Source organism: Podospora pseudocomata (genome assembly GCF_035222375.1).
Source record: "Podospora pseudocomata strain CBS 415.72m chromosome 1 map unlocalized CBS415.72m_1, whole genome shotgun sequence".
NCBI classification, from domain to species: domain Eukaryota; kingdom Fungi; phylum Ascomycota; class Sordariomycetes; order Sordariales; family Podosporaceae; genus Podospora; species Podospora pseudocomata.
This window is the reverse complement of record NW_026946363.1, coordinates 4,468,199-4,489,991: the sequence shown is the minus strand read 5'-3', so window position 1 is coordinate 4,489,991 and position 21,793 is coordinate 4,468,199. Positions and strand designations below refer to the sequence as shown.

At 52.4% G+C, this 21,793-nt stretch overlaps 8 protein-coding genes and 1 non-coding gene across 9 annotated transcripts; 6 read left to right on the top strand and 3 right to left on the bottom strand.

The window, feature by feature from the left end:
• Positions 1-170: 170 nt before the first annotated feature.
• Positions 171-1,848, top strand: PDB1 (pyruvate dehydrogenase E1, beta subunit; the record flags this gene model as incomplete). Its single annotated transcript, XM_062885995.1, has 2 exons — positions 171-548; positions 728-1,848. The coding sequence occupies 2 exons, from the start codon at positions 171-173 to the stop codon at positions 1,484-1,486; spliced, it is 1,137 nt and encodes a 378-aa protein (XP_062749025.1). The 3' UTR covers positions 1,487-1,848.
• Positions 1,849-2,020: 172 nt separating this feature from the next.
• QC762_115790 (uncharacterized protein) lies at positions 2,021-3,513 on the bottom strand. Its single transcript, XM_062885994.1, has 3 exons — positions 2,796-3,513; positions 2,633-2,735; positions 2,021-2,571 (listed from the first exon to the last, which is right to left on the bottom strand). Exons 1-3 carry the CDS (start codon positions 3,326-3,328, stop codon positions 2,218-2,220), a joined length of 990 nt encoding a protein of 329 aa, XP_062749024.1. The 5' UTR covers positions 3,329-3,513; the 3' UTR covers positions 2,021-2,217.
• A 1,200-nt stretch (positions 3,514-4,713) lies between these two features.
• On the bottom strand, positions 4,714-5,493 carry QC762_115785 (uncharacterized protein; the record flags this gene model as incomplete). Its single annotated transcript, XM_062885993.1, has 2 exons — positions 4,714-5,081; positions 5,211-5,493. The coding sequence occupies 2 exons, from the start codon at positions 5,491-5,493 to the stop codon at positions 4,714-4,716; spliced, it is 651 nt and encodes a 216-aa protein (XP_062749023.1).
• Positions 5,494-6,654: 1,161 nt separating this feature from the next.
• On the top strand, positions 6,655-7,920 carry QC762_115780 (uncharacterized protein; the record flags this gene model as incomplete). The annotated part of the gene is made up of 1 exon (XM_062885992.1): positions 6,655-7,920. The coding sequence occupies one exon, from the start codon at positions 6,655-6,657 to the stop codon at positions 7,918-7,920; it is 1,266 nt and encodes a 421-aa protein (XP_062749022.1).
• Positions 7,921-8,400: 480 nt separating this feature from the next.
• QC762_0015010 (uncharacterized protein) lies at positions 8,401-10,798 on the top strand (the record flags this gene model as incomplete). The annotated part of the gene is made up of 2 exons (XM_062883003.1): positions 8,401-9,062; positions 9,814-10,798. The coding sequence occupies 2 exons, from the start codon at positions 8,401-8,403 to the stop codon at positions 10,796-10,798; spliced, it is 1,647 nt and encodes a 548-aa protein (XP_062749021.1).
• Positions 9,127-9,236, bottom strand: QC762_0015020. The gene has a single exon. It is a non-coding gene; the product is annotated as a tRNA-Thr (tRNA).
• Positions 10,799-11,410: 612 nt separating the features above from the next.
• Positions 11,411-12,930, top strand: QC762_115750 (uncharacterized protein). Its single transcript, XM_062885991.1, has 2 exons — positions 11,411-11,717; positions 11,771-12,930. The coding sequence occupies exons 1-2, from the start codon at positions 11,532-11,534 to the stop codon at positions 12,641-12,643; spliced, it is 1,059 nt and encodes a 352-aa protein (XP_062749020.1). The 5' UTR covers positions 11,411-11,531; the 3' UTR covers positions 12,644-12,930.
• Positions 12,931-16,315: 3,385 nt separating this feature from the next.
• On the top strand, positions 16,316-17,200 carry QC762_0014990 (uncharacterized protein; the record flags this gene model as incomplete). Its single annotated transcript, XM_062883001.1, has 2 exons — positions 16,316-16,533; positions 17,188-17,200. 2 exons carry the CDS (start codon positions 16,316-16,318, stop codon positions 17,198-17,200), a joined length of 231 nt encoding a protein of 76 aa, XP_062749019.1.
• An 83-nt stretch (positions 17,201-17,283) lies between these two features.
• On the top strand, positions 17,284-20,564 carry QC762_115730 (uncharacterized protein; the record flags this gene model as incomplete). The annotated part of the gene is made up of 6 exons (XM_062885990.1): positions 17,284-17,386; positions 17,463-17,519; positions 17,691-17,816; positions 17,887-18,129; positions 18,442-19,577; positions 19,602-20,564. The coding sequence occupies 5 exons, from the start codon at positions 17,284-17,286 to the stop codon at positions 19,140-19,142; spliced, it is 1,230 nt and encodes a 409-aa protein (XP_062749018.1). The 3' UTR covers positions 19,143-19,577; positions 19,602-20,564.
• Between the last annotated feature and the right edge of the window lie 1,229 nt (positions 20,565-21,793).

The following is a 21,793-nucleotide window of genomic DNA, read 5'->3' as shown; positions in this document are numbered from 1 at the left end:
CACTTTTCCCTCCTCCTCCGGACCTCGCGGATCTTGCACTCGTTTGTGCCTCAACCTCTTCCGAGCGGGCCCTTCGACATCGAGCGAGCTCAGCACTCAAAGCCCGCCCTCCCCTCCTGCGACTTAGTGCCCCTGTGGATTCCCTTTTTTTCCCCATCAAAAAATAAGTCATGTCGCGTTATCTCCGACCAGCGGCTCGCCTTGCTGCCACGGCGAGGACCTCCGCCCTCCGTCCGGCCACCGCATCGCCATTCCTCTCCAGGGCCGCCGTCATCCCCGGCGTACAAAGACGGACATATGCCGACGCCTCCGGCGTCAAGGAGTACACAGTCCGCGATGCCCTGAACGAGGCGCTTGCCGAGGAGCTCGAGCAGAACGACAAGGTCTTCATCCTGGGCGAGGAGGTTGCCCAGTATAATGGCGCATACAAGGTCACCAAGAACCTCCTGGACCGCTTCGGCGAGAAGCGTGTCATCGACACACCCATCACCGAGTCCGGCTTCGCCGGTCTGGCCATCGGTGCCGCCCTGAGCGGTCTGCACCCAGTTGTAAGTGCCTCACATTGCAGCAGCATCCCGCATCCCGCCTTTGCACCGCATCCCCCCACCACAAGCGCGCATCACCGTCACTGCACCACACCACCGCCACCACAGCTTGTCAAAAAAAGTCAATGTCAAACTTGATTAGCCCTACTACATACGCTAACAATGCCTTCTTCAATGTCTAGTGCGAGTTCATGACCTGGAACTTCGCCATGCAGGCCATCGACCAAATCGTCAACTCGGCCGCCAAGACCCTCTACATGTCGGGCGGCATCCAGCCCTGCAACATCACCTTCCGCGGACCCAACGGTTTTGCCGCCGGCGTCGGCGCCCAGCACTCCCAGGACTTCTCTGCTTGGTACGGGTCCATCCCCGGCCTCAAGGTTGTCTCCCCCTGGTCCGCCGAAGACGCCAAGGGCCTCCTCAAAGCTGCCATCCGCGACCCCAACCCCGTCGTCGTCCTCGAGAACGAGCTCATGTACGGCCAGTCCTTCCCCATGTCGGCCGAGGCTCAAAAGGATGACTTTGTCATCCCCTTTGGCAAGGCCAAGATTGAGCGCTCCGGCAAGGATTTGACTCTGGTCACCCTCTCCCGCTGCGTCGGGCAGTCCCTTGTTGCGGCTGAGAACCTCAAGAAGAAGTACGGTGTTGATGTCGAGGTTATCAACCTCCGGTCGATCAAGCCTCTTGATATCGAGACGATCATCAAGTCGCTCAAGAAGACGCACCGTCTGATGGCCGTCGAGTCTGGCTTCCCTGCTTTTGGCGTCAGTGCTGAGATTTTGGCGTTGACGATGGAGTATGGATTTGACTACTTGGACGCCCCCGCCGCTAGAGTCACTGGTGCTGATGTGCCCACGCCGTATGCCCAGGGCCTGGAGGAGATGAGTTTCCCTACTGAGGGGACGATTGAGCAGCAGGCCGTTAAGCTTCTTCGCCTTTAAATCGATCCCTCGGATACAATTATTTTAGAATAGGGGAGGACACGATAGGTGTAAGTGGCTAATTGCAAGGGTGGCTAAGGGGCGGGATGGTCGGAACAGGTACAGGAAACACACACACAGCAAACCAGGAATGCAAAAAAGCCATGAAGATTTTAGAGTTTTCTCTCCAAAGTTTTGCGTTCTCCTTTTTTCTTGTCTTTGGTTCTTTCTTGTTTGCTTCCCCATCATACATAACGGACGGTCTCGTTGGATTCATTGGTTTGGTGTGAAAGGAAACTGGTGAAATAATCGGCGAAATAGACAGGCTTTTTCCCTCTGGGGGAAAAAAAAGAAATGTTTACTTTTATGTTTGTACATGTGCTCAGTATTTTGTTTTTGTTTTGGATTAGTTGAATGTGTTCACGCCTTGATGCCCATGCCAGTCACAAAGAATGCTATTCAACACAACATCGAAGTATATACATAGAACCCATGATCAAAACATCTCTCCAAGAATTGAATCTCTATAATCCCCTCCCCAAAATGGCTCTCATTGTTCCCAGTTACCATGTCATACCTATCTATCATTGATCTGGCTTTCGTGGGGAATATCTCCTCCCCTCCTTCCCTTTCCCTTGAGCGAGAGTGAACAAAAAGAGTAACAATTAGCCATCCAACTAGCCACCACCCCTCTCGGCCAAAATTACAAGACATACTACTCAACAGACAAATAACATGAATGGGAAAACCCTCTAGCCGAACTTGAAACCGTTGCTACAGGGTCCCCTTGCCGCAGAGGCACCTTTCTTCGCGTTATCCTCCTTAAAAGTGATCTCGTTCGCCTGACCCCTCGGGCACTTGTCCTTATCCTTTGCCTCGTCGAAAATGCCCTCCTTGAGAGAAAAAAGCGTGCAGGGTGTGAAGTCGATGCCGGTATGTAACCATCCGGCACAATTCGAAGCTTTGAAGCAAGCATTGCAGCAGAGTTCCGCCGTGGTGGCCGAATCAAATCCTTGCTCCCAGTTCGTCGTACCATCGACTTGGATGCTGTAGATGCCGACGTCTTTGAGAAACGAATCCGAGTCTTTGCAAAAGTTGTCGAGATTCTGTGACGCCCCAGTGTCAGCTTTCTGAAAGGCAGATGTTCCTGAAGAGATGAGTACTTACTGTTGGGCTTGGTCGAGCTGGTGATGATGATGACGTCGTTGAAGATGATGTTGAGGCGCCACTGCTTGTGCTGTTGGCAGCGCCAGAGGTCGACTGAGTACCACTGAGAACACCATGTTAGCAGGTCGAACAAATAATGCAGCCCAAGAAATTGTCTGCTTACGCTGTCCCAGTGAGAATACCCATCGCTCCCAGAATCGCAAGAACAACCGCAAGAATGCCGAGAACAGTAACGGTGGCGATTAGCCATTGAAGATGGGTGATCTTTCTGTACCAGGGTTTCTCGTAGGGCGGTACCCAGACCGCTTCCCTCATGACGGATCCCTTAGACCCGACAGTGTCGGGACGATGATGCGAAATATTCCCGTGGTAATCCATGCTGGCACTGGTATCTTGAGTGCCGTCGAGACTCTCAGGTCTTGGCCCCGCTCTGGTCGTTGCTCCAATTCCCCCCGTAACTCCGGCCGTTCCTGCTTCTAGCGCACCGGGGTCGTCGTTCTTGGTACCAGGGTTGTGAATGATAAACTCTGGAAGCGGATTGGACCAAGTTTCGGCGTACTGGTAGTCTTGACCGTAGGCTTTGAACTCTTTCCGAGGCGGCGGTGGTGGCGGCGGTGATCTGGTTATGGGCGAGTCTAAGATGTCTGAGACAGGTCGGTCTCCTCGACCAGGACTTCCTGAGGGTGATGGGATCATGTTATTTGGATTCCAAGTGGTGACTGGTTCGTTGGTTAGTTGGCAAGTTTTGCGTCGATATATCAGACGGGTATGATGAGGTGCGGGTGTACAAGCCAGGAGGGGGAGGGGGTCATCGGCGTGCAGATCGATAATAGTGAGTTACAGAAAGTCGAGCAACATGATGAAACTGACCGGGAAGGTAGTTACGCGGGAGATTTGGGGGGTGAAGAAGATCGGGCAGGGAAATGGGTCCACTTACTTTGTGTGTGCTGTTCGGGTGGCCGCTGACGAGAGGCACTGGTGACACAGGGAACTGACAGCAGTCTCTAATGCAAGCAGAAGCGAGGCAGTCTTGGTGAGGAGGGCGAAATCGAGATGATGCAGGAGACTTGCAGCTACCCGCGCTGCAGAGGAGATATCGTCAACCTGGCTTGGTTGTGAGTGAAAAGAACTGGTTCCGGAAGACGTTTAAGTTGGCGACAAAATCAGATGAAAAGTGCCTGGATGAAACAAGATCCCCCAGCCGCTGGCAAATAGATCTCGTCGACAGAAAAGCTAGACCGCCAGACTTGAAAAGACGGGCAGGTGGCGGGTGTGTACTGTCTTGGTTGTGAGACGCTTCGTTGCACCGGCCGTATGGCAACTTGTTGAGATGGTAATACCCTCGGCAGCACCCAGTAGCCTTGAAAGACCAGGGGTACAATAACAGAAGCAGAGTGACTGGGTCTTGAAGAAGGCGCTCCTCGGGTTGTCTCCCGAACGGTTGTGTCATGGTGGTGCAAACAGGTGATGAATCCCAAACCCATTATTCTGTGCCAATTGACAGGGACGTCGCAGACAAACGCGCGCCTTGGCCGGGCATACCGTACCTACAAAGCTCCGCCATCTGGGGGACGTCATACCCGGTGGCCTCAAGATCAGGGGGAAGGAACGAAGGAGCAGCATTCCAACTGATGGTAGGAAGGAGCAGTTGGCTGGGCGGAATGTCAACACGAACCCTGCACGTGGAGAACACTTAAACGAGCTCGTGTAAGCCGCGTCAGCTCCAACACGAGACAATTCGATGAATTCAACTTGTAATAGATCTATCCTGATAGAACTCGAAAGGTTCACGAAGTACCAAAAACCAAGTGATGCAAGTTGAGAGTTCTTCAGGATATGGCCCCGGGCTTCATGGTCGAAAAAAGGTTGCATGATCGCCCTGATTGACATACTACCCGTGGAACATGGAAACTGTTGTCTTTCTCTGAAACGTTGACAATCCCATCCTGAATCTAGGGCAGGTTACCCCCTTCCATCAATCTCACATGACAGCTGACACTTTTCGACAGAACTTGTGCATATTGGCAAGAGACATTCCCTTCAAATACCTCCAACCGCAGATCAACATCAATTCGACCATCTTACGCCAACAGCCCACCAGAATCCGTCTCCGCCGCCGCTCCAGTCACGTTGCTGTCCTTCATCAACCACAGATACGCCTCCGCAACATCTTCGCCCTTGGCGGGCACCCCCGTGAGCGTTGATTTGGCGACAGCTTTGGCCGTGGATGCCTTTTGCTCTTCCGTCCAGAGTTCTGTCTCGACATAGCCAGGCCGAACCACATTCGCCCTGATTGGCGCGAGATCAACAGCGAGCGCCTTGGCCAAAGTGGAGAGTCCGCCGCCATAATAACTCATCAGGGTCCACCCTTTTGCCGGCTTCTTTGTCACAGAGCCGCTGGTGATGGTGATGCTGGAAGTGTTCTCCTTGGGCAGGTATCGAGATGCGACTTTACCAAGGATGATGGGAAGGACGAGGCGCATGTGAGATGTTGTGAGGACGGCCTCCACCGACATGGCATCTACGGGTGCGATGACAAGGGAGGATGCTGCAGTGAGAACGACATGGTGGATGGTACCGTGGGTAGACTCGGCTTTCTTGAACAGGACATCAAGGTCGTCTTGCACCGTGGTTGGGTTGGAGAGGTTAGCGGGGAAGCCGACAATCGTGTCTGTTTGGGAGGGGTAGTCTGATTTCAGACGAGAAACGGCAGCATCAACTTTGGTCTGAGAAGAGGAGGAAATGGTGACCTTGGCTCCAGAAGCGAGAGAGCCATCTGCCACGGCATAACCTATGCCTGAACTTCCTCCAAGGATGAGAACATGCTTGTTCTGGAGCTTGTTGTAAGCAGAAGGGGCCATTATGGAGAGCAGAAAGAGAATTCTGAAGGCGAGGTGAAGATGTGGATGTGAGGTTGCCGAATTCTGCGCCTTGTTTCGAGCGTTTTATACCCCAACACAGGCCTGCTCAATAAGCCGCGATGATGCTATCGTCAATTCATCAGGTGTCTCATTTGTAAGCATGAGCAGTTGCGCTGACTGGAAAGTTGTTGATAAGTCCGGGACAAAGCATACCCGACTTATCAGCGATACACCCTCACATCTCGAAATAGTCGGCAAACTTGCTGAGGTGAGGTAGATACAGCAACCAAACCGATACTCCTAGAATACAGTGTCAGCCCGGAGGAGCTTATTTGGACGACATCAGAGACTGATCCGGACATTAGAGTCTAAAAGCCGGCAACCCGATTTAGGACAAGCATTGGCATCAGACACCTGCATAGGTTGTGTTAGCTATATGTGTAGAAAGAACATTGACTGAAGATGCAGAGCTTCCCGCCGGCAGGCCCACCGAAACTGGGTCTGCCGAGTGCCCCGCTTTTTGAGGCCCCCACACCTCCGCCGCGGGTGCCAAGCCAAATCCCGGCGAACTTGAACGGACGTCAAGCCGGCCCCGCTGTGCTCCTTCCACTCAACGGTTTTTTTCGCAAATATTTTCAAGGGTGGCCGCCCACCCCTCCGATCAACAAGTCACCGTGGCTTGCTTGCCAAGAATCGATAATCAATTCTTGCGGGAGATAACAAGCCCCGCCAGAAATCGTCTTTTTTTTCTCTCTTGGCTCTCACCTCCTCAGAGCTGTTGAAACATCAGCTTGACCTCACTCACCTCTATTCAAAACCAGAACAACTCACGACGAGAATTTGACCGTCTGTTGTTTTGCCCCTTGCCCTCCAACATCTCACCGAATAACACATGTGCTTTTCCCGCTCCAAAGCGCCCCTCGACTTTCTCAGCTTCTCGACGCACTGGTTGATGCGTCGAGCCAAACATCAGTAACTTCACGGCAGGCGACTTTGAGTCTTTGCGCTTGCTCGAGGGGACGTAAGAAAGACTTATTCAGAGAAGATATACACTCTCTCTGCGTAATCTAAATTTAACTACACATATCAGACAGCCAAACCTTCAAGTGGAAGAGTACTACTACTTTTCTAGAACAAACAAGAGATCAAGACAAGATCATCATGTCTGAGAACAACAACGACAACAACGCCACCATTCACACGGCCGTCGAGCCTGTCATGGCCAAGACAGACGGCACCGGTGACTACGGGACAACCGCCCATGCCACCACCACCAGAATCAGTGTCGAGGGCCACACAACTGACTCCGAGTCCGCCGCCGTGGCCGCTGGCCTCAAGCACCTCGAAAACCAGGAGGTCAAGTGGTACTCCTACCTCTTGACCGTCGACTTCTGGGCCATCATCGCTCTGGGTCAAATCCTGGCGCTGTGCATCACCGGCTCCAACACCTTCACCTCGTTCCTGAGCTCCGTCAACACCATCATCCCCGCCTTCCAGACCCTCTTCAACTACGCCCTGCTGACGATTGTCTACCTCCCATACACCATCTACAAGCATGGCTGGGCCAAATACCGCTCCATCCTGTGGCGCGACGGCTGGAAGTACTTCATCCTGTCGTTCTTTGACGTCCAGGGAAATTACTTCACTGTTTTGGCATACGAGTACACCAATATCCTGTCTGCCCAGCTCCTCAACTTCTGGGCCATCGTCTGCGTGGTCATCCTGTCATTTTTCTTCCTCAAGGTCAGATATAGACCCGTTCAAATCGCCGGTATCCTCATCTGCTGCGGCGGCATGGGTGTCCTCCTCGCCAGCGATCACATCAACGGCACCAACGGCGGCAACGGCAAGGACATGATCAAGGGCGATCTTTTTGGTCTGCTGGGGGCGACGCTCTACGGCATTACGAATGTCTACGAGGAGTGGTTTGTTTCCAAAAGGCCAATGTACGAGGTTCTTTCGTTCCTGGGCATTTTCGGGGTGTGTATCAACGGGGTGCAGGCGGCTATTTTTGATCGGAGCAGCTTTGCAGGCGCGACGTGGAACGGGGATGTGGCGGGGTGGTTGGTGGGTTATACATTTTGCTTGTTCATTTTCTACTCGCTCGTTCCGCTGATCTTGCGGATGGGGAGTGCGGCGATTTTTGATGTGAACCTACTGACGGCCAACTTTTGGGGTGTGATTATCGGGACGAGGGTGTTTGGGTATACCATTCACTGGATGTACCCGATTGCGTTTGTGTTGATCATCTTTGGGATGGTGGTGTACTTTTTGGCGGGGACGATTTTGGGGGATTCGAAGAAACCGTGGTTGGGGGATAACCAGAAGGATGGCGTGGCTGGGCTGGGGACGGCCAAGTTGAAGGCGTTGAATGAGGCGAGGAGGAAGGGGTTGGCGAGGGAGGAGGAGGTTGCTGGGGAGGCTTAGGGGGGTTGTGGACGGATGATGGAGAAGGGGGGCGTTCGGGGGGAGCTGTGTGCACATACGGAGGGGTAATGTTGCACATGTTGCCAGCGCATCTCGGTGCTGCTGATGTATATTCTCTTCGTTTGAGCTCCTCGTGGAACTCTTGGCTGTTTTTACTCAGGGGTTCAAGATTCACAGAAAAGGGGCTGTCGAAGGAGTGTAAGTGCCAGGGTTAGGGTATAAATGATTGGCAAACGGGCAATCCGCCTCCAATATCTATTGCGCATTAATAAATCCCGCTTATTCCTTTCACCTTGAGCTGTTACTCACTTGCAGATCTCAAAGAAAATGAGCTGAAATTTCACGTTACCCATTACTGCTGTTTCTTTACACTCATTCTAACTGACTCACTCCATACCTATTCACAGCCCTCGACTCAAGAGGAACAGATCAACACCCCCTCACCACACCCATTACTATCATCCCCCACACAAAACAACAATGTCGACAACAACCGCCCCCCACAAACTCTACTTTGGCTACGGCTCCAACCTCTGGCTGGACCAAATGTCCCGCCGCTGCCCCTCCTCCCCTTACCTAGGGATAGGACGTCTCCGCCAGCACAAATGGTTCATCAACTCGCGCGGCTACGCCAACATCGCCCACGTCCCGACGCCCTCGCCCCCTTCTGAAGTCTGGGGGTTGATCTACGCCCTCACACCCCAAGACGAAGATATGCTGGATATCAACGAGGGAGTCCCCTACGCCTATGAGAAGAGGGAACTAACGATCGAGTTTTGGGAACGGGATGGGGACAAACAGAGAAAGGGGGAGGAGAGGGAGGCGTTAGTTTACATTGACTTTGAGAGGGACAAGGGGGGGTTTAAACCGAGGGAGGAGTATATTGTTAGGATGAACAGGGGGATTGATGATGCGCTGAGGGAGGGGGTGCCGAGCAGTTATGTGGAGGGGGTGTTGAGGGGGTATATCCCTGCCGAGGAGCAAGACGAAGAGGTTGAGAAGCTTGCTGAACGGCAGGCGGGTGGGTTTAAAGATGAGAGCGGGGTTATACCGGCGAGGGTGACGGCTGAGGCGGTGGGGTCGGGGGTTGATCTCGTCAGCAATGTGAAAGCCGTTGGGGAGGTTTTGGATGGGAAGGAATAGTGAGTGATGGTTGGTGAAAAAGGAAGGGTGTAGGAAAGGGAGTAGCAAAACAAAAAGATGATTTGCCCACTATCAGAATCGAACTGATGACCTTGTCATTATCCTTGTGTGTTGAAGACAAGGTGGGTTTGACTTTTTACTAGTGACACGCTCTACCACTGAGCCAAGCGGGCTGGGTTTGGGAGGTTAAGTGTGTATTGAAGGTGTGGATGTGCACTTATGAGGCACGATGTGGACAGGAAATAGAGATGGCGTTAACAACCTCGGCGTGCTCCAGGGACGCTACCGTCGCCGCATTCACCACATTGAAGCATAAACCACACAACGTTTTGAATGTCAGTTCCCCTGTCCGCATTCCTGATCTGGCCCCATCACACGCTGTGGACAAATACAGAGACTGCGATATCTTCGAAGGCGTATTGACTGTCTTTTGAACCTTTCGACTTTTGCTGTGGTTGTTATGCGTAGCTGAACTTAACCATCGGTTCTCGCTTTTCTCACACGGTCACTTCCCTCACTGTCACTTCCAGATTACCCAGCCACTGCCGCATGGCTGAAAGCAGGACCTAGGGAGTAAGGAAGGAGAAAAAAAAAGAGCTCCTCAGCACCAGGTCTTAATTCCTGCTTCCTCCTCTTCCCACAATTGTAACAACAACAACAACAACATCATCATCATCATCATCATCATCATCATCACTCCCATCATTCCCATCATTCTCTTTTGGCTACTCACTCAATATCACTCTGCAGTATGAGCGGTGCTTCGAGCTCTAAATCCAGATATGCCTTCAGGCTCCGCCATCAGACTCCCTACCTCTCATGGTACCAGCACTCAACCCAAGCCACGCACGTCTACGAAATGCTTAACTACTTACCCAAGAACACACTCCAAATATTGGAAATAGGCTGCGGCATGGGTGCCGTCACGGACTGTTTAGCACAACACATCAAGTCTCGGAATGGTCACATTGACGCTCTCGATCCCGCACCTGACTCGTATGTGTGCTCGCTGGAGCGGTACGTGCAAGATACCGAAAACTTCTACCCCTCTCCGTGGACTCTGGGTGATCATCAGCACGCCGTGTCTCAACGGAATCCCAACACGGTCACCTTCCACAATGCGGACGCGATCAAGTTCCTTGACGACGGAGACGACAAGGACAAGAAGTGGGATGTGGCGGTGTTTTTCCATTCCGTCTGGTACTTGGACTCGGTGGACGTCCTGAAGAACACACTTGAGAAGTTGAAGGGGAGGGTGAAGAGGGTTTTTGTTGTCGAGCATGCGCTACGTGCCACGAACAAGTATGCACGGTCGCATGTGTTCGCCGCGCTTGCGATGGCTGCAGTCGGGGAGGAGAGGCAGAAGAAGGGCGTGGACACCACGGGCCACGTGACGTTTTTGGGCACTCCTCCAAAGATAAAAAAGGCCATGGAGGAGACGGGGTGGGCGTTGGAAAAGGAGGCGGAGATGGTGCCGGATGGAGAGTTGATCGATGGAGTTGTCGATGTCACATGGGCTCGTTCAACCCAATTTAGGGAGCAGTTCAATGAGCTGGGACTGCAAAGCACCAAGAAGGAGGGTTTGGTGCAGGCTCTGCTGAACGCGGCTACTCAAGAGCTGGTTCTCGATGATAGGCGGAGGATGAGCCGGTGCGGTGATGACACTATTCCCCACGCCTGTGCCATGGATGTTTGGGTGGCGAACTTTGTGTTGGAGAAAGAGGAAGAGAAGTAGTTGGAAGTTTGAGAACTGGAATAGTTGGTCTATAGCGAAGCCTCAGTTGTGTCTTAATTTCACAGTCTCGCTCTACCTCATCCTATCTTGGAGCCATGCCAACTTGCGACAGAACACTGTGTCAAGGCTTACAGTATCATCGATATGGCTTCAAAGAGAGTGAGTACGCCTACAGAGATAGGTATGAGGTCTTTAAGGACAAGAAACAGACCCTTACATCTATATTAATAGCTAGGCCTCTGAAGATAGTCAAAAGGCCTTACTCTTTTTGAATAGGTCTTAAAATGTAACCAATAAGCGTGAGAATATAACGAAGAGATGTTTGAATGATGGTTGAAGGTATTACAAGATAAGGTAGTTAGGAGGTGTTGAAAGAGAATAAGAATGTGTTAAATACAACAATAGGCGTCAAGAGACAAATTTCATGTGAATTTCATGATTAAGCCTTCGAATATAGCCCATAAGCCTTTTAAAGGAGGTAATCTCTATCATTTTATTCACGACGTGGTACCCAACACTGAAACCGACCTGCCTCACCAAACCCTAACCCACACCGAACACAAGTTCTTCCAGTCCGCCGTTATCCTCGTTCAAACTCCTGCATATTCCCTTGTTTATTTCCACCTCAAAATCTCCGATACCTGCAAAGTCATATTCTGTTGGTTCATCTCCAAACCTTGCCAGGGCTGATACTTTACTCTTCCAGGGCATTCGACACCGTCACACCTTGTCAATGCAAGGGCGTGGTAGACTGCCTAGACTTGTTTTCTTATCTCAATGCCACAGGTCCCTGTACGCATCGCTTTCAGTGAATAAAAACCGGCTTGCAACATCTCAAAACATCACATCAATATCTCATCACAACTTACCCACCTACCACTTCCAGATCTGCTCTTTCAGGGTATCGGCCTACAGAATGGTCAGTCTCTCCTCATCCTCCCCTCCACCAACTCACTAACACCACCTTTGCAGTCCACCCCACCACCACCAACCCAGCTCCTCTTCCACCACGATGCCTCCCTCGCAACCCACACAACAACCCTCCTCACCATCACCCCCTTTTCCTCCCTCCCCGCCCCTGACCAATCCCTCTTCAAATCCCCCCCCACCAACGCCTTCGTCCTCACCTTCCCCTCAACAATCTTCCACCCGCAGGGAGGTGGCCAGCCCTCAGACGAAGGCCACATAACCCTCACCTCCCCCCCCTCGGTAGCCTTCGCCGTCATCTCCGCCCGCCATTCAATCACCAACCCCTCACAAGTCCTCCACCTAGGCTTTTTTGCCCCTTCTGTCCCCCCACCTGATGAACAGCCACTATTCACCCCAGGAGACCGAATCACCCAAACCATCAACGCCAGCCTAAGAAACTACCACTCCCGCCTCCACACAGCCGGTCACGTCCTCGGCTCCGCAGTCCGGCACCTCCTCGAGTCTCAAATCGAAGACTTTGACGAGCTAAAGGCTTCACATTTCCCGGACTCGGCAGCGTGTGAGTTTAGGGGGTTGATAGACTCTAAATGGAAGGAACCGATCCAGGAGAAAGTCAATGAGCTTTTGGCCGCGAAGATGCCGGTTGAGGTTGAGTGGTGGGATGAGGAGGATTTCAGACGGGAGGGGTTGGAGAGGTTGATACCCCGGGGGAAGGATGGGGAGGTGGTAAAGCCGGAGAACACGGACGGGGGGAGGTGGAGGGTTGTGAGGATTGTTGGGGCGGAGGTGTATCCCTGTGGGGGGACTCATGTGGAAAGGACGGACCTGTGCGGGGAGGTGAGGGTGAGGAAGGTGGGGAGGGGGAAGGGGTGTTCGAGGGTTGGGTATGGGGTTGTTCCGGGGTTGGAGGGCTGAGGATGGGCGTGGTGGTGGTCTGGTAGCGTGATGCTAGGGGGTTGGTGTTCTCCAAAGCCCGGAGCGGGACCGGGAGGCGGGCCGCTCCGTTGTTGATATGTGAACCGGGGTTCGGTGAGATTCTTGCCCGGCCGGCAAGACCAACCATCTCATCTGGTTTGAGTCAATATCTACCTATCTGCCTTGGGCGTTCACATTTAGACTGGAGAAAATTTCAGCCCTTGACAGGAACCATCTGTGTCACCTTGGCCCCCAAAGTTCCAACCCCCCACCAGACGAACACGAGCTGTTTGCTGGCCATTGTCATACTTGCCTGATATGGAAACCGGGAGACCGGAGACATTTGCGTGTCGTATTGCTCTATGACAGTTGCCGCCGCTTCCTTGACTGGTGTTTTACGGAGATCATGTAGATCAAACACCAACTCGGGCATCGACCATGGACTTCGATGCCATGTGGCTGTTGTATACCCACGTTCAGGGCACAGTAGGTTAACTGACGAGGTCGTGCTGCCCCGACAACTGGTATGACTGGGACGCAGTAGCATAGGTGTTCATGTGTCCCAGTTCCGGATGAGTTGGCTATGCGATCCCGAAGCATAGATACATCTAGAAGCACACGGGAAGCTTCGTGGTTGATGCCCATCACGATTCAAGATTTGCAATACCAGAGCAAAGCTCATACATGCCAGATATAGAGCCGACCACGCGACCACGCGACCACGCCGGTCCTCGGCCTTTCAGGCAAGTGTAACTGATCCGTTTCGATATGATGCCAAAAGTCAACAACGTCAAAGCGGTCCGTATCGACGACCTAGCCAATAGGCATGTGACACTGCGGGGTTGCTGCAGAAGAGTTTCAAGTCCTTGTTTGACGGCATGCAGAGAACCATCTGCACGGAAGCTTTTGGAAGGCAGCCAGGCTGACTGTGCAAGAATGACCTTCCGCTCTCGGGGAGCGTGGCCGATGAGGCCCAAACCAGACCGTCTAAACGCCGAAGAAACCGTGACCTGGCCGTCCCCCCGTTGGTGATATGAGCGAAATAGCAGTAAAGGACGGCATGCTGAGTGGCCAGACCTGGTCGATTCCGTAACGGCATTGGGCGAGCTTGGGGGGAAATATATGCTGTGCCGGTCTGGTGATGTCTTAAGTATTCCATGGCGGCGTTGTCTGAGAACGCTGTAGAAATGTCTCTCGTCTTCCCCGAAGCTACACCCCACGCTTATCCTCAACATCTTGGAGCGAGCAGTTACGATGAATCCCACAACGGGACTCGGGCCTACAGTTGGCGCGTTAAATGGAGCGGTGGGTCGTCAAACAATTTCACGACATTGGTCAATAGAACGTGATGACTTTCTATGGCCGTCATGCACATGTCGTGCGACGGATGCGAGTGATGCATTCCCCCCTCACACCATCTGTTTGCCTGGGCGACTGTGAACTTGGCGCATATTGGCCACAGCCATCGTTTCCTGGATAATTGTCAGCAAAGCTTGCTGAGTTTCTAAAAACCGCCGCGTACAGCGCGCCTTGGGAAAAATTCAAATCGGCCCGCTAGGGATTCTCGGGATTCTTCTACGTAACATAGCAGTTCATACAGACTATTTCTGCCTGGTCGGTTTGTGGTGAGGAAGTTGAAGTTTGTTGGGAGTCATGTCAGCAGTGGCTGTGTGGTCGATCTACAAATGTCTGCCTCCAGAGGTTAGATACCTGATGTCAAAGATCCCAACACAGCAGCTCCTTCGGACAAGCTCCCAGTACCATTAGCAAACCAGGCCACAGGAAATTCTGGCGAGCTTAGTCAGTCCCGGCTTTGGGAAGCTCAAGTGTTGGTATGAACTTGCAGCTGTCAACTGATAGATTTTGAGTTGCTGTTGTGGAAGGCGGTTATGTTTGAGCCCCTTGCCATTTTCGTCAGATATCAAGCCTAGCCAGTCCATAGTGCAGAGGACTACTGCGGAGATGTACCGGGTAAGAAAGCTTCCGGACAGGCTGTACATGTCGATAGGGCTTCCAAAGTCTGTCAATCCGATGCCGCTCTGTATAGCATTCCAAATGAAGTTGAAGTTAGGGAAAGCTGGCGGGTCGATCTTGTCCGAACTCTGAACTACCCCTCACTCAACCCCACACGTTTCCCTGAAAGTCGGCATAAAAAAAGTCCACATGCCGCTGTCTGAAGCTTTCGAAACGCCTTTGCAACGTAACGCCGATGCAGAGCAGAGCAGAGACAGACTGAATATGGCTCCGGTACAGAACCCGAAGAAGCCGAAAACAATAACAAAAAGGCCCGGATACAGACTGGCGAAGAGACAGACATAATATAGGAGACAAGAAGGTAGCAGTACCGGGCCCCTATAATCATACCCGATTACCAAGATCCAAACAGACCCCTGCGGAGGCGCTAGGGAGCCATTCCTAGTGTAGGGTCCGCAACGTTCACCACTCTGCTGGGAACTCCTTCCCGAGAGTGGGAACGAGAACAGTGGGAAGTGTTGAAGACGGGGACCATATGACACCGCATTTCGCAATCGCGCCCGGACTATTTATTAGGTAATTAGGACATTTTTAGATTGTAGAACATCAAGGCATCGCAAGAGATCGGGACTTCGACGATTGACACCGGCTGTCATGTTGTCAGCGCTCATCGTGTTGCGAAGCCAGATCGTCCATTGGCTCATGGTTTGGGACAGCAAGTTCTTCTTTAACAAAGTTCTTCAGAAGCTCTTCCCGGACGGCATCGACCGCCGGCTTCCCCTATTCGCGGTGCGGCCTTCCCTTTTCGGGGAGTGAAGCAGTAACGCTATCACGGGGAGGTATCGGGTGCCCACCTTGGTTTGTGCCGAACCCGCTTGGCCAAGGTCCCAGGTTCATTGGAGTTGATGCGTCTCTCGATTTCTCAAATCAGCCTCTGCGTGCCAATGACGGACCTTCTTGACACTTTGTTGCAACAGCCTTTGTGTCACCTCTCGGTTCACATGAAATTAGGCTTGTGGGAGCAGGAGATGATTGGGGGCCCATCAAGCAGAAGAAAGAAAGAAAAGAGTGCGCAGTGCCCAAGGTTGATATCAAAGTAGAAAAGAGAGGCGAACGGCGGATGCTCTTCTCGGCAGATCTCAGATGGGAGAACCTTGAAGATTCGATGGATTGGAATTCGGTTGCAAAGCGTGCAAACCTTCCGAGAGCCACCGAGGCCAGTCCCATGGATTCGACCCCCATCACGAAAAGCTCGGTATGTGACCATGGTTACAACTGATAGACATGGCCGATGTTTCGCTCATGAAAACTGGCGTGACTTTCTCATCGTCGTCATTTCCGTTCTCCGTTATCGCGTTTCGATGGTGGAAGCCTTTCCCAGGCCACCCTGGACATCGGGACATCGCTAGCGTTCTTCTGCAGAAAGTGACAACCAGCGTGTGGTGCCCCTCCAGCTTTCATCCCAAAGGATACTCTTCAAAGTAGTTTCCAGTTTGTTAGTTGAGCAGTCAGTCCTGTAAGGCAGGGCAGATTTTGCTGAAGAAGGCAGTCGCCTGGGCTAGCTTTAGGTGGTGGATGACATGACATGTAAGGTACCTTGTTAGGTGACATGCTACATACAGACAGACCTTTGAGCTGCCTGACCATCCCAGCAGGCAGCTTGCAGAACTGCGGAATCATTCCTATTCCTTCTGCTTGATGACTGCTTCTCAAGCAAACTACCTACCTATTGATATAAAATACTCTGGAAAGGGGGATAATCACTGGACAAGGCCCCTGCCACCCACGTCAGGCCGATCGACCCACGTCCCGCTGTCCTTTGCGCCGGGGCCCAAGAACCTCCATCTCCCCGGTCTTTTCATCCTAACGCAACCCTCCACTCTCAGCCAGCGACTAAAATTACCTGGCGCGTTGGGGTGTGTGCGACCTTTTTTTTTCTCTTTCCCTCTCCTCCTCCTCTTCGGGGCTCTGTTGAGTGTTGTTGCCACTTGCCAACAGTTTTGAATCACACCGGGACCTTTCAGCGAAAGGTGCGAGTTGACTTTTTTTTCCTCTGGTGAGTGCCTTGTGTTGTCTGTGTTGTGTTTGTCGAGTCGACTTGTCATGCGGTGAGGAGAGGTGGGTGGGTTATTCCTACCTGCCTTACCTTGGGATTGGGCTGAGCTGGCGGGCGGCCTGAGGCGTTGTGTGTGTGTCCACGCTGTCTGGCGTCTGATCACTCAACTGGTCACCGGTGCTGGGTTGCGAGTGTCTGGTTGTACGGCAAAGGCCGTCAGTCGAAAGAGGAAGCGACCGTCGGTCGGGGGCGGCAATCGAATTTTTCTCACCCTGACGGCTCGACAGCTGCGCAAGTCGCGCTTCACCTCCCTCCTTGACGAAGGAACAACGCCCGAAGCTTCTTTTTTTTTTGTGTGTGTGTGTGTGTGTGTGTGTTTGGCTGCTGGGGCACTCGTGTACTTTTTTGGAACTCGTCGCCCGCCTCCCGAACCTTGTTTCTTGGTTTCTTGATTGTTTACACGGTCTTGCGAAATATTAATCTCTGACTGACACTGACTGGAAAACCGTTGCAGAGTCAATCCCTGATCGGACTCCGTCACTTTCTCTCCGGCTTGTTTTGCTGCGACCTCTGGGCCCAGAACCTCTGATCAAAACACCATCTCGACACCATGGCGGCATACTACGAGAATTCGCAATCGCAATGGCCTCCCGCTCCTCCTCCTCAGGTCGGTGGCGGCTGGGATCACCAGACCCCTCCTCCCGCGCGGTCCGGTATGTCGCTCACCCTTTTGGGCTTCGATTGTTAATAGACGTCGTTCCTTTTGCTGACAACACAACTCCCATGCAGGTGCTAGTTCGGTCATCCCCCGCGAGGAGCCTGCGGCGTTTTCCCACCAGCTCGAGGGTATGTTTGAAACCTGCACTTTTCTACGGCCGATTTATACTTTACCATCACGAATACATCCGAACCCAACCCATTCAACAAGAACAACATGCTGTTGTGGCTGGAAACGGTGGAATGTTTGATGAAAAATAGGGGCTTGGGGCAATATCCACTGACATTGATGCTGTGCAGAGGTTGACCGTGCCATCGACAACCTGCTCAAGAGCGGGAAGATGTATGGAGCGCCTGGCGTGGGTGGTCGTCGTGAGTTTGTTCCTCCTAACATGATTGCTGCACCCAGGAGATACCCAGGCTTCGGTGAGTATAGTCTGGGGCTGGCCGGGCCAGTGCTGATGAGCCCCGACCCACTGACATTTGAATCATCCAGATCCCCGTGCTCCCGGCGGTGGCCCCGGATCCCGTCCCCACTCCGTGGCCGACTTTGGTGATGTCCGCGGCGGTCCTCCTCACCAGAACCCGACCAACCTGCAGAACTTCTACGCATCGCAGCGGCACCAGACCTCGCGCGGCTCGAACGAGGCGGAGCAGATGATGCAGGCCAAGAGGAGAATGGCTGCTCAGCGGGAGCGTGAGCTTCGTAATTACCATCAGGAGCAGCAATACAACCGGAGTAGGCCGCCCTCTTCTGTATAGCATCAGAAACCTTCCTACCATATCACACCAAAGACAAAACCAAAAAAAAAAATCAGAAAAAAACAAAATAGAAGCGCTTGGCACCTTTTTCGGGCTTCATCCGCTTCTGTCCCCAAACTGTGTTGTGCCACAAGTGCGGTTCGACGCCACATGGTCCTGTGCTTCCTAAACTGTGTATACGAGGATGTTTTGGGGCGGATCTCCCTGTCTACACCTATTTTTCCTAACTGTTCCTTCCCGGCAAGATCCATTTTGGGAGACTATAAGCTAACGCCAACTTTTCCTCTAGCTGCCATCGTCGATCCTGCTGGGTTTAACAAGCCCGACCGCACCTTGAGCCCAAACAGCCTGCCCGAGGAAGAGCGCCGGAAGCTTATTGCTCAACAACGCCAGGCACTGTACGGCGAGGGTGAATTTTCTGGTGGCCCGCCTCCTCCCCAGGCTCGCGGCTTCTATGGCGGGGGTCCCATGTATGATTCCGGCCGTGCTTCTTTGGGCCAGATTGATCCCAGCGCCCAGGGTCCTTTGGAGGGCGGACAGGGACTTGCATCTGCCGGAGGCAACGACCAGGCACGCGCCAACAGCAACTCGAGCCCTCAGTCGAACCCCGGCGGTGGAGGAAAGGGTATGTACGACGCCCCTCTGGCTCAGCAAACGACTCGCACCAGCGCTTCTTCTCCTGGAGGGTCCCCGCCTCGCCAGGCCTCTCAGGGCGGCAAGCCCGGCCAGGGGTCTGTTGCTCCCATTGGGACTCGCCCTTCGGTGAGCGGCGGATCGCCGTCGAACCCGACTTTGAACAAACGGTCGACGACTCCGTTGCCTTCGCCTTTGAGCCAAGGTTACAGTGTTGGGGGTGCTGAGGATAACGGGGCGGCCCTTGCTCCTGCCTCGGCCACGGCTGAGACTGCTGGGAATGTTGGGCTGGGCGGCTGGGGTGGCGGTCGTGGTGGTTGGGGCAATAGCAAGCCCCAGGCTAGCGTCTGGGGTTAATCAGGTGGTGGAAGATTTTTTTCCATACAAACTGCCCTGCAACCAACACAACATTTAGGTTTTTCTGATGGAGTCAGTCTAGGCGGGGATTTTTGTGCAGCTATACACGCACAGCAACAACAACAACAACAATAACAACTACAACAACAATAACACAGGACGGCGGATTGGGGGTACGATCATGAGGCGCTTTCTCGCTGGTCAAATGGGTTTTAAAAAAGGTGGAGATCAAGACATTTGGTGTTTTATGGTTCTTGGCGTGGGGCAATTGGGCATTGTTATATGGGAATCTGGCGGGAGGCGTGTCAAGTGTTACTTTTGGGTTGCACAGCAAACATCAAGGGGGGATGGATGATGGATGGGTTTGGTGGAAGGCTGATTGTGGGGTTTTGAAGGTGGGGGAAAACAAAAAAGAGGAGGAAATTGGGATTTTTGTTTGGAGGGTCTTTTTGTTTTTTGTTTTTGTTTTGTTTTGTTCTGTTTTCTGCATTGGTGGTGTGTTGGTGGTTGGTTGGGGTTTTGGTGGGCTCTTATTCACTTTTTTTTTTACACTGAGGCGTCTTTGTGTGCTACTCTTGTTGTTACCTTTTGCTCATGGTGTTTTCGAGAGGGGGAGGGAGGGGGGGGTGGGTAGGTATTTAGAAGGGTGGTAAGAGGAGGAAGGAACAAGAACAAATGCACATGGGGGGATTGGGGATTGGTGGAGGTTAAGGCGGTGGTGTTATTCTTGGGATTTGTTTTTCCTAGTCCTGAGGGAAAGTGGGGGGTTATTACATCTTTTATTTTTGCTTTTGCATGGAGGGAAAAGACATGCCTGAGGGGAAAAAAAAACTTAGCTACTTTGTTATCATCATAGTTGGCTTTGAGAGAATTGCAAGCGGGTTTGTTTTTGAGTGTGGCTTTTGGTGTTGTTTGTGGTGAGATTGTGTGGAGGAGGTTGAAGGGATAGTGGGCAGTGAGTGGTGGAGGGTGAGAAAAGGGTGGATGGTGTATATTTGGCATGGTGGCTAATAGGCAAGGAGATGGAGATATCTGGGTGGGATGTCGGGATTCGGGGACACTGGTGGATTGTTTTTTGGTGAATTCTTTCAGGGTCGGGTCTCAAGGTTTGAGGGAGTAGGACATGTGTTTTTCCCCGGGCCTTTTGGGTGTTGGATGGGGGGCGAAGAGAAGGAAACAACATACATTTCTGGGGTTGGTCGTGCGGGGTTATTATTGCTTTTAATATTTGAGGGATTGGAGGGTTGAGAGTTGCGATTATGCATCTGGCAAATTATCACCATGGGGTTTTTTTTCACACTGACAGCATCACTTTGGGGGCTGGAAGGGATTCCATTTTTTTATTTACTACAAGCTACCTTTGTACTTTCCACACACCTAATAATATGCAATTTTTTTGGTTGGTTGTCAACTTGATTCAGTATGGTGTTGGTGTTGGGGGGGAAACACGATGTGGTAAAGGGGGGGGCGGGGAAGGGGATGTAAACAAACCTCCTATTTCTTGCCAGTGCATATTGTGCTTACGGGGGCGGTTCTGGGCAAAAGGACAGAAAGTGGTGTGATGGTAGAAGATGAATAACCAAGCTCTTGTCTCAAGGTCGGGTTGTTTTTGCGAGGTTTGATTCAAAAGTTGCCTCTTTGGGGGCTGGGACGGGGGGCCTGCTTGGAAAGATGAAAGTCCTCCTGGGAGTTGGTGGTGGGGGTGGTGGTGGTGTGGTCTCGGCTGCCTGCCATACAACACGATGTTCCGGACTGAATCTTTCCGATTTTCCGTCCCCCGAAACCGAGACCCGTTGTTTTTCGGGAGCGGAGGGTTCAAATGTGGTGAACATGTTGCACGGCGTGATTATGACGTTGTTTGTGGCACGGGTGTGTGTGTGTTGGATGCCCAGGGTGCAAACATTATGCACCTTATCTTAGGGTTAGTACTTTTCTGCCTTGGTAGGAGGAGCATCTCAAGGCTTGTAAAAAAGTACTGCCTGCTTTTGAGTAGGAACGATGACAACCGTATCTCGCGTTGGTGTTGCAAGTGCATCGACTTCTGATGTAATATGCCCAAATTCGATCGGGGTTTTGTGACTCATCCAAGGGGGGATCTTTTCACAACCAGCCACCAATCGCCGCACAAACCTCCCTTTCCTTTGCGAGAACATCTCTGCCTTACCCGAAGGCATCAACCCTACCCCGGAAACTTGACAGCCTTACAGCTACGGCGCTGTAAGGGACTCTGCATGCCCATCTCAGGTCTCTCGGTCTGCTTTTGTGGCCCTGCCTGCCTCCCCAGCGGCACATGCTCCATCCACGACGTGCCGAACCTTACTGTGTCCTCTGCACATAGCCTCGAGTTGACTGCCAGGCCGGTTGTGATCTGGCCTTGCAAGCGGAATTTGATCCGCAATGGATGCTGGTGGTGGTGGTGGCCGAGGTGCAGCCTAGCCTCGTCCCTGTAGGAAATGTTGAGGGTTTAGGTTAGGTACGGATAGATGTCAGCCAATACATTCTGCAATAGAAGTTTATATGCCGTATTGGCCAATCAGAGGCAGAAAGAGGGTAGGAGAAACGTGGTGGTGCTGGGCTAGGGGTGAGTAAGCGCCTGGAGTGGATGGGGGTGAGATCTAGCCCTTTTAGAGTCTTATTGCATAAGAGTCTCC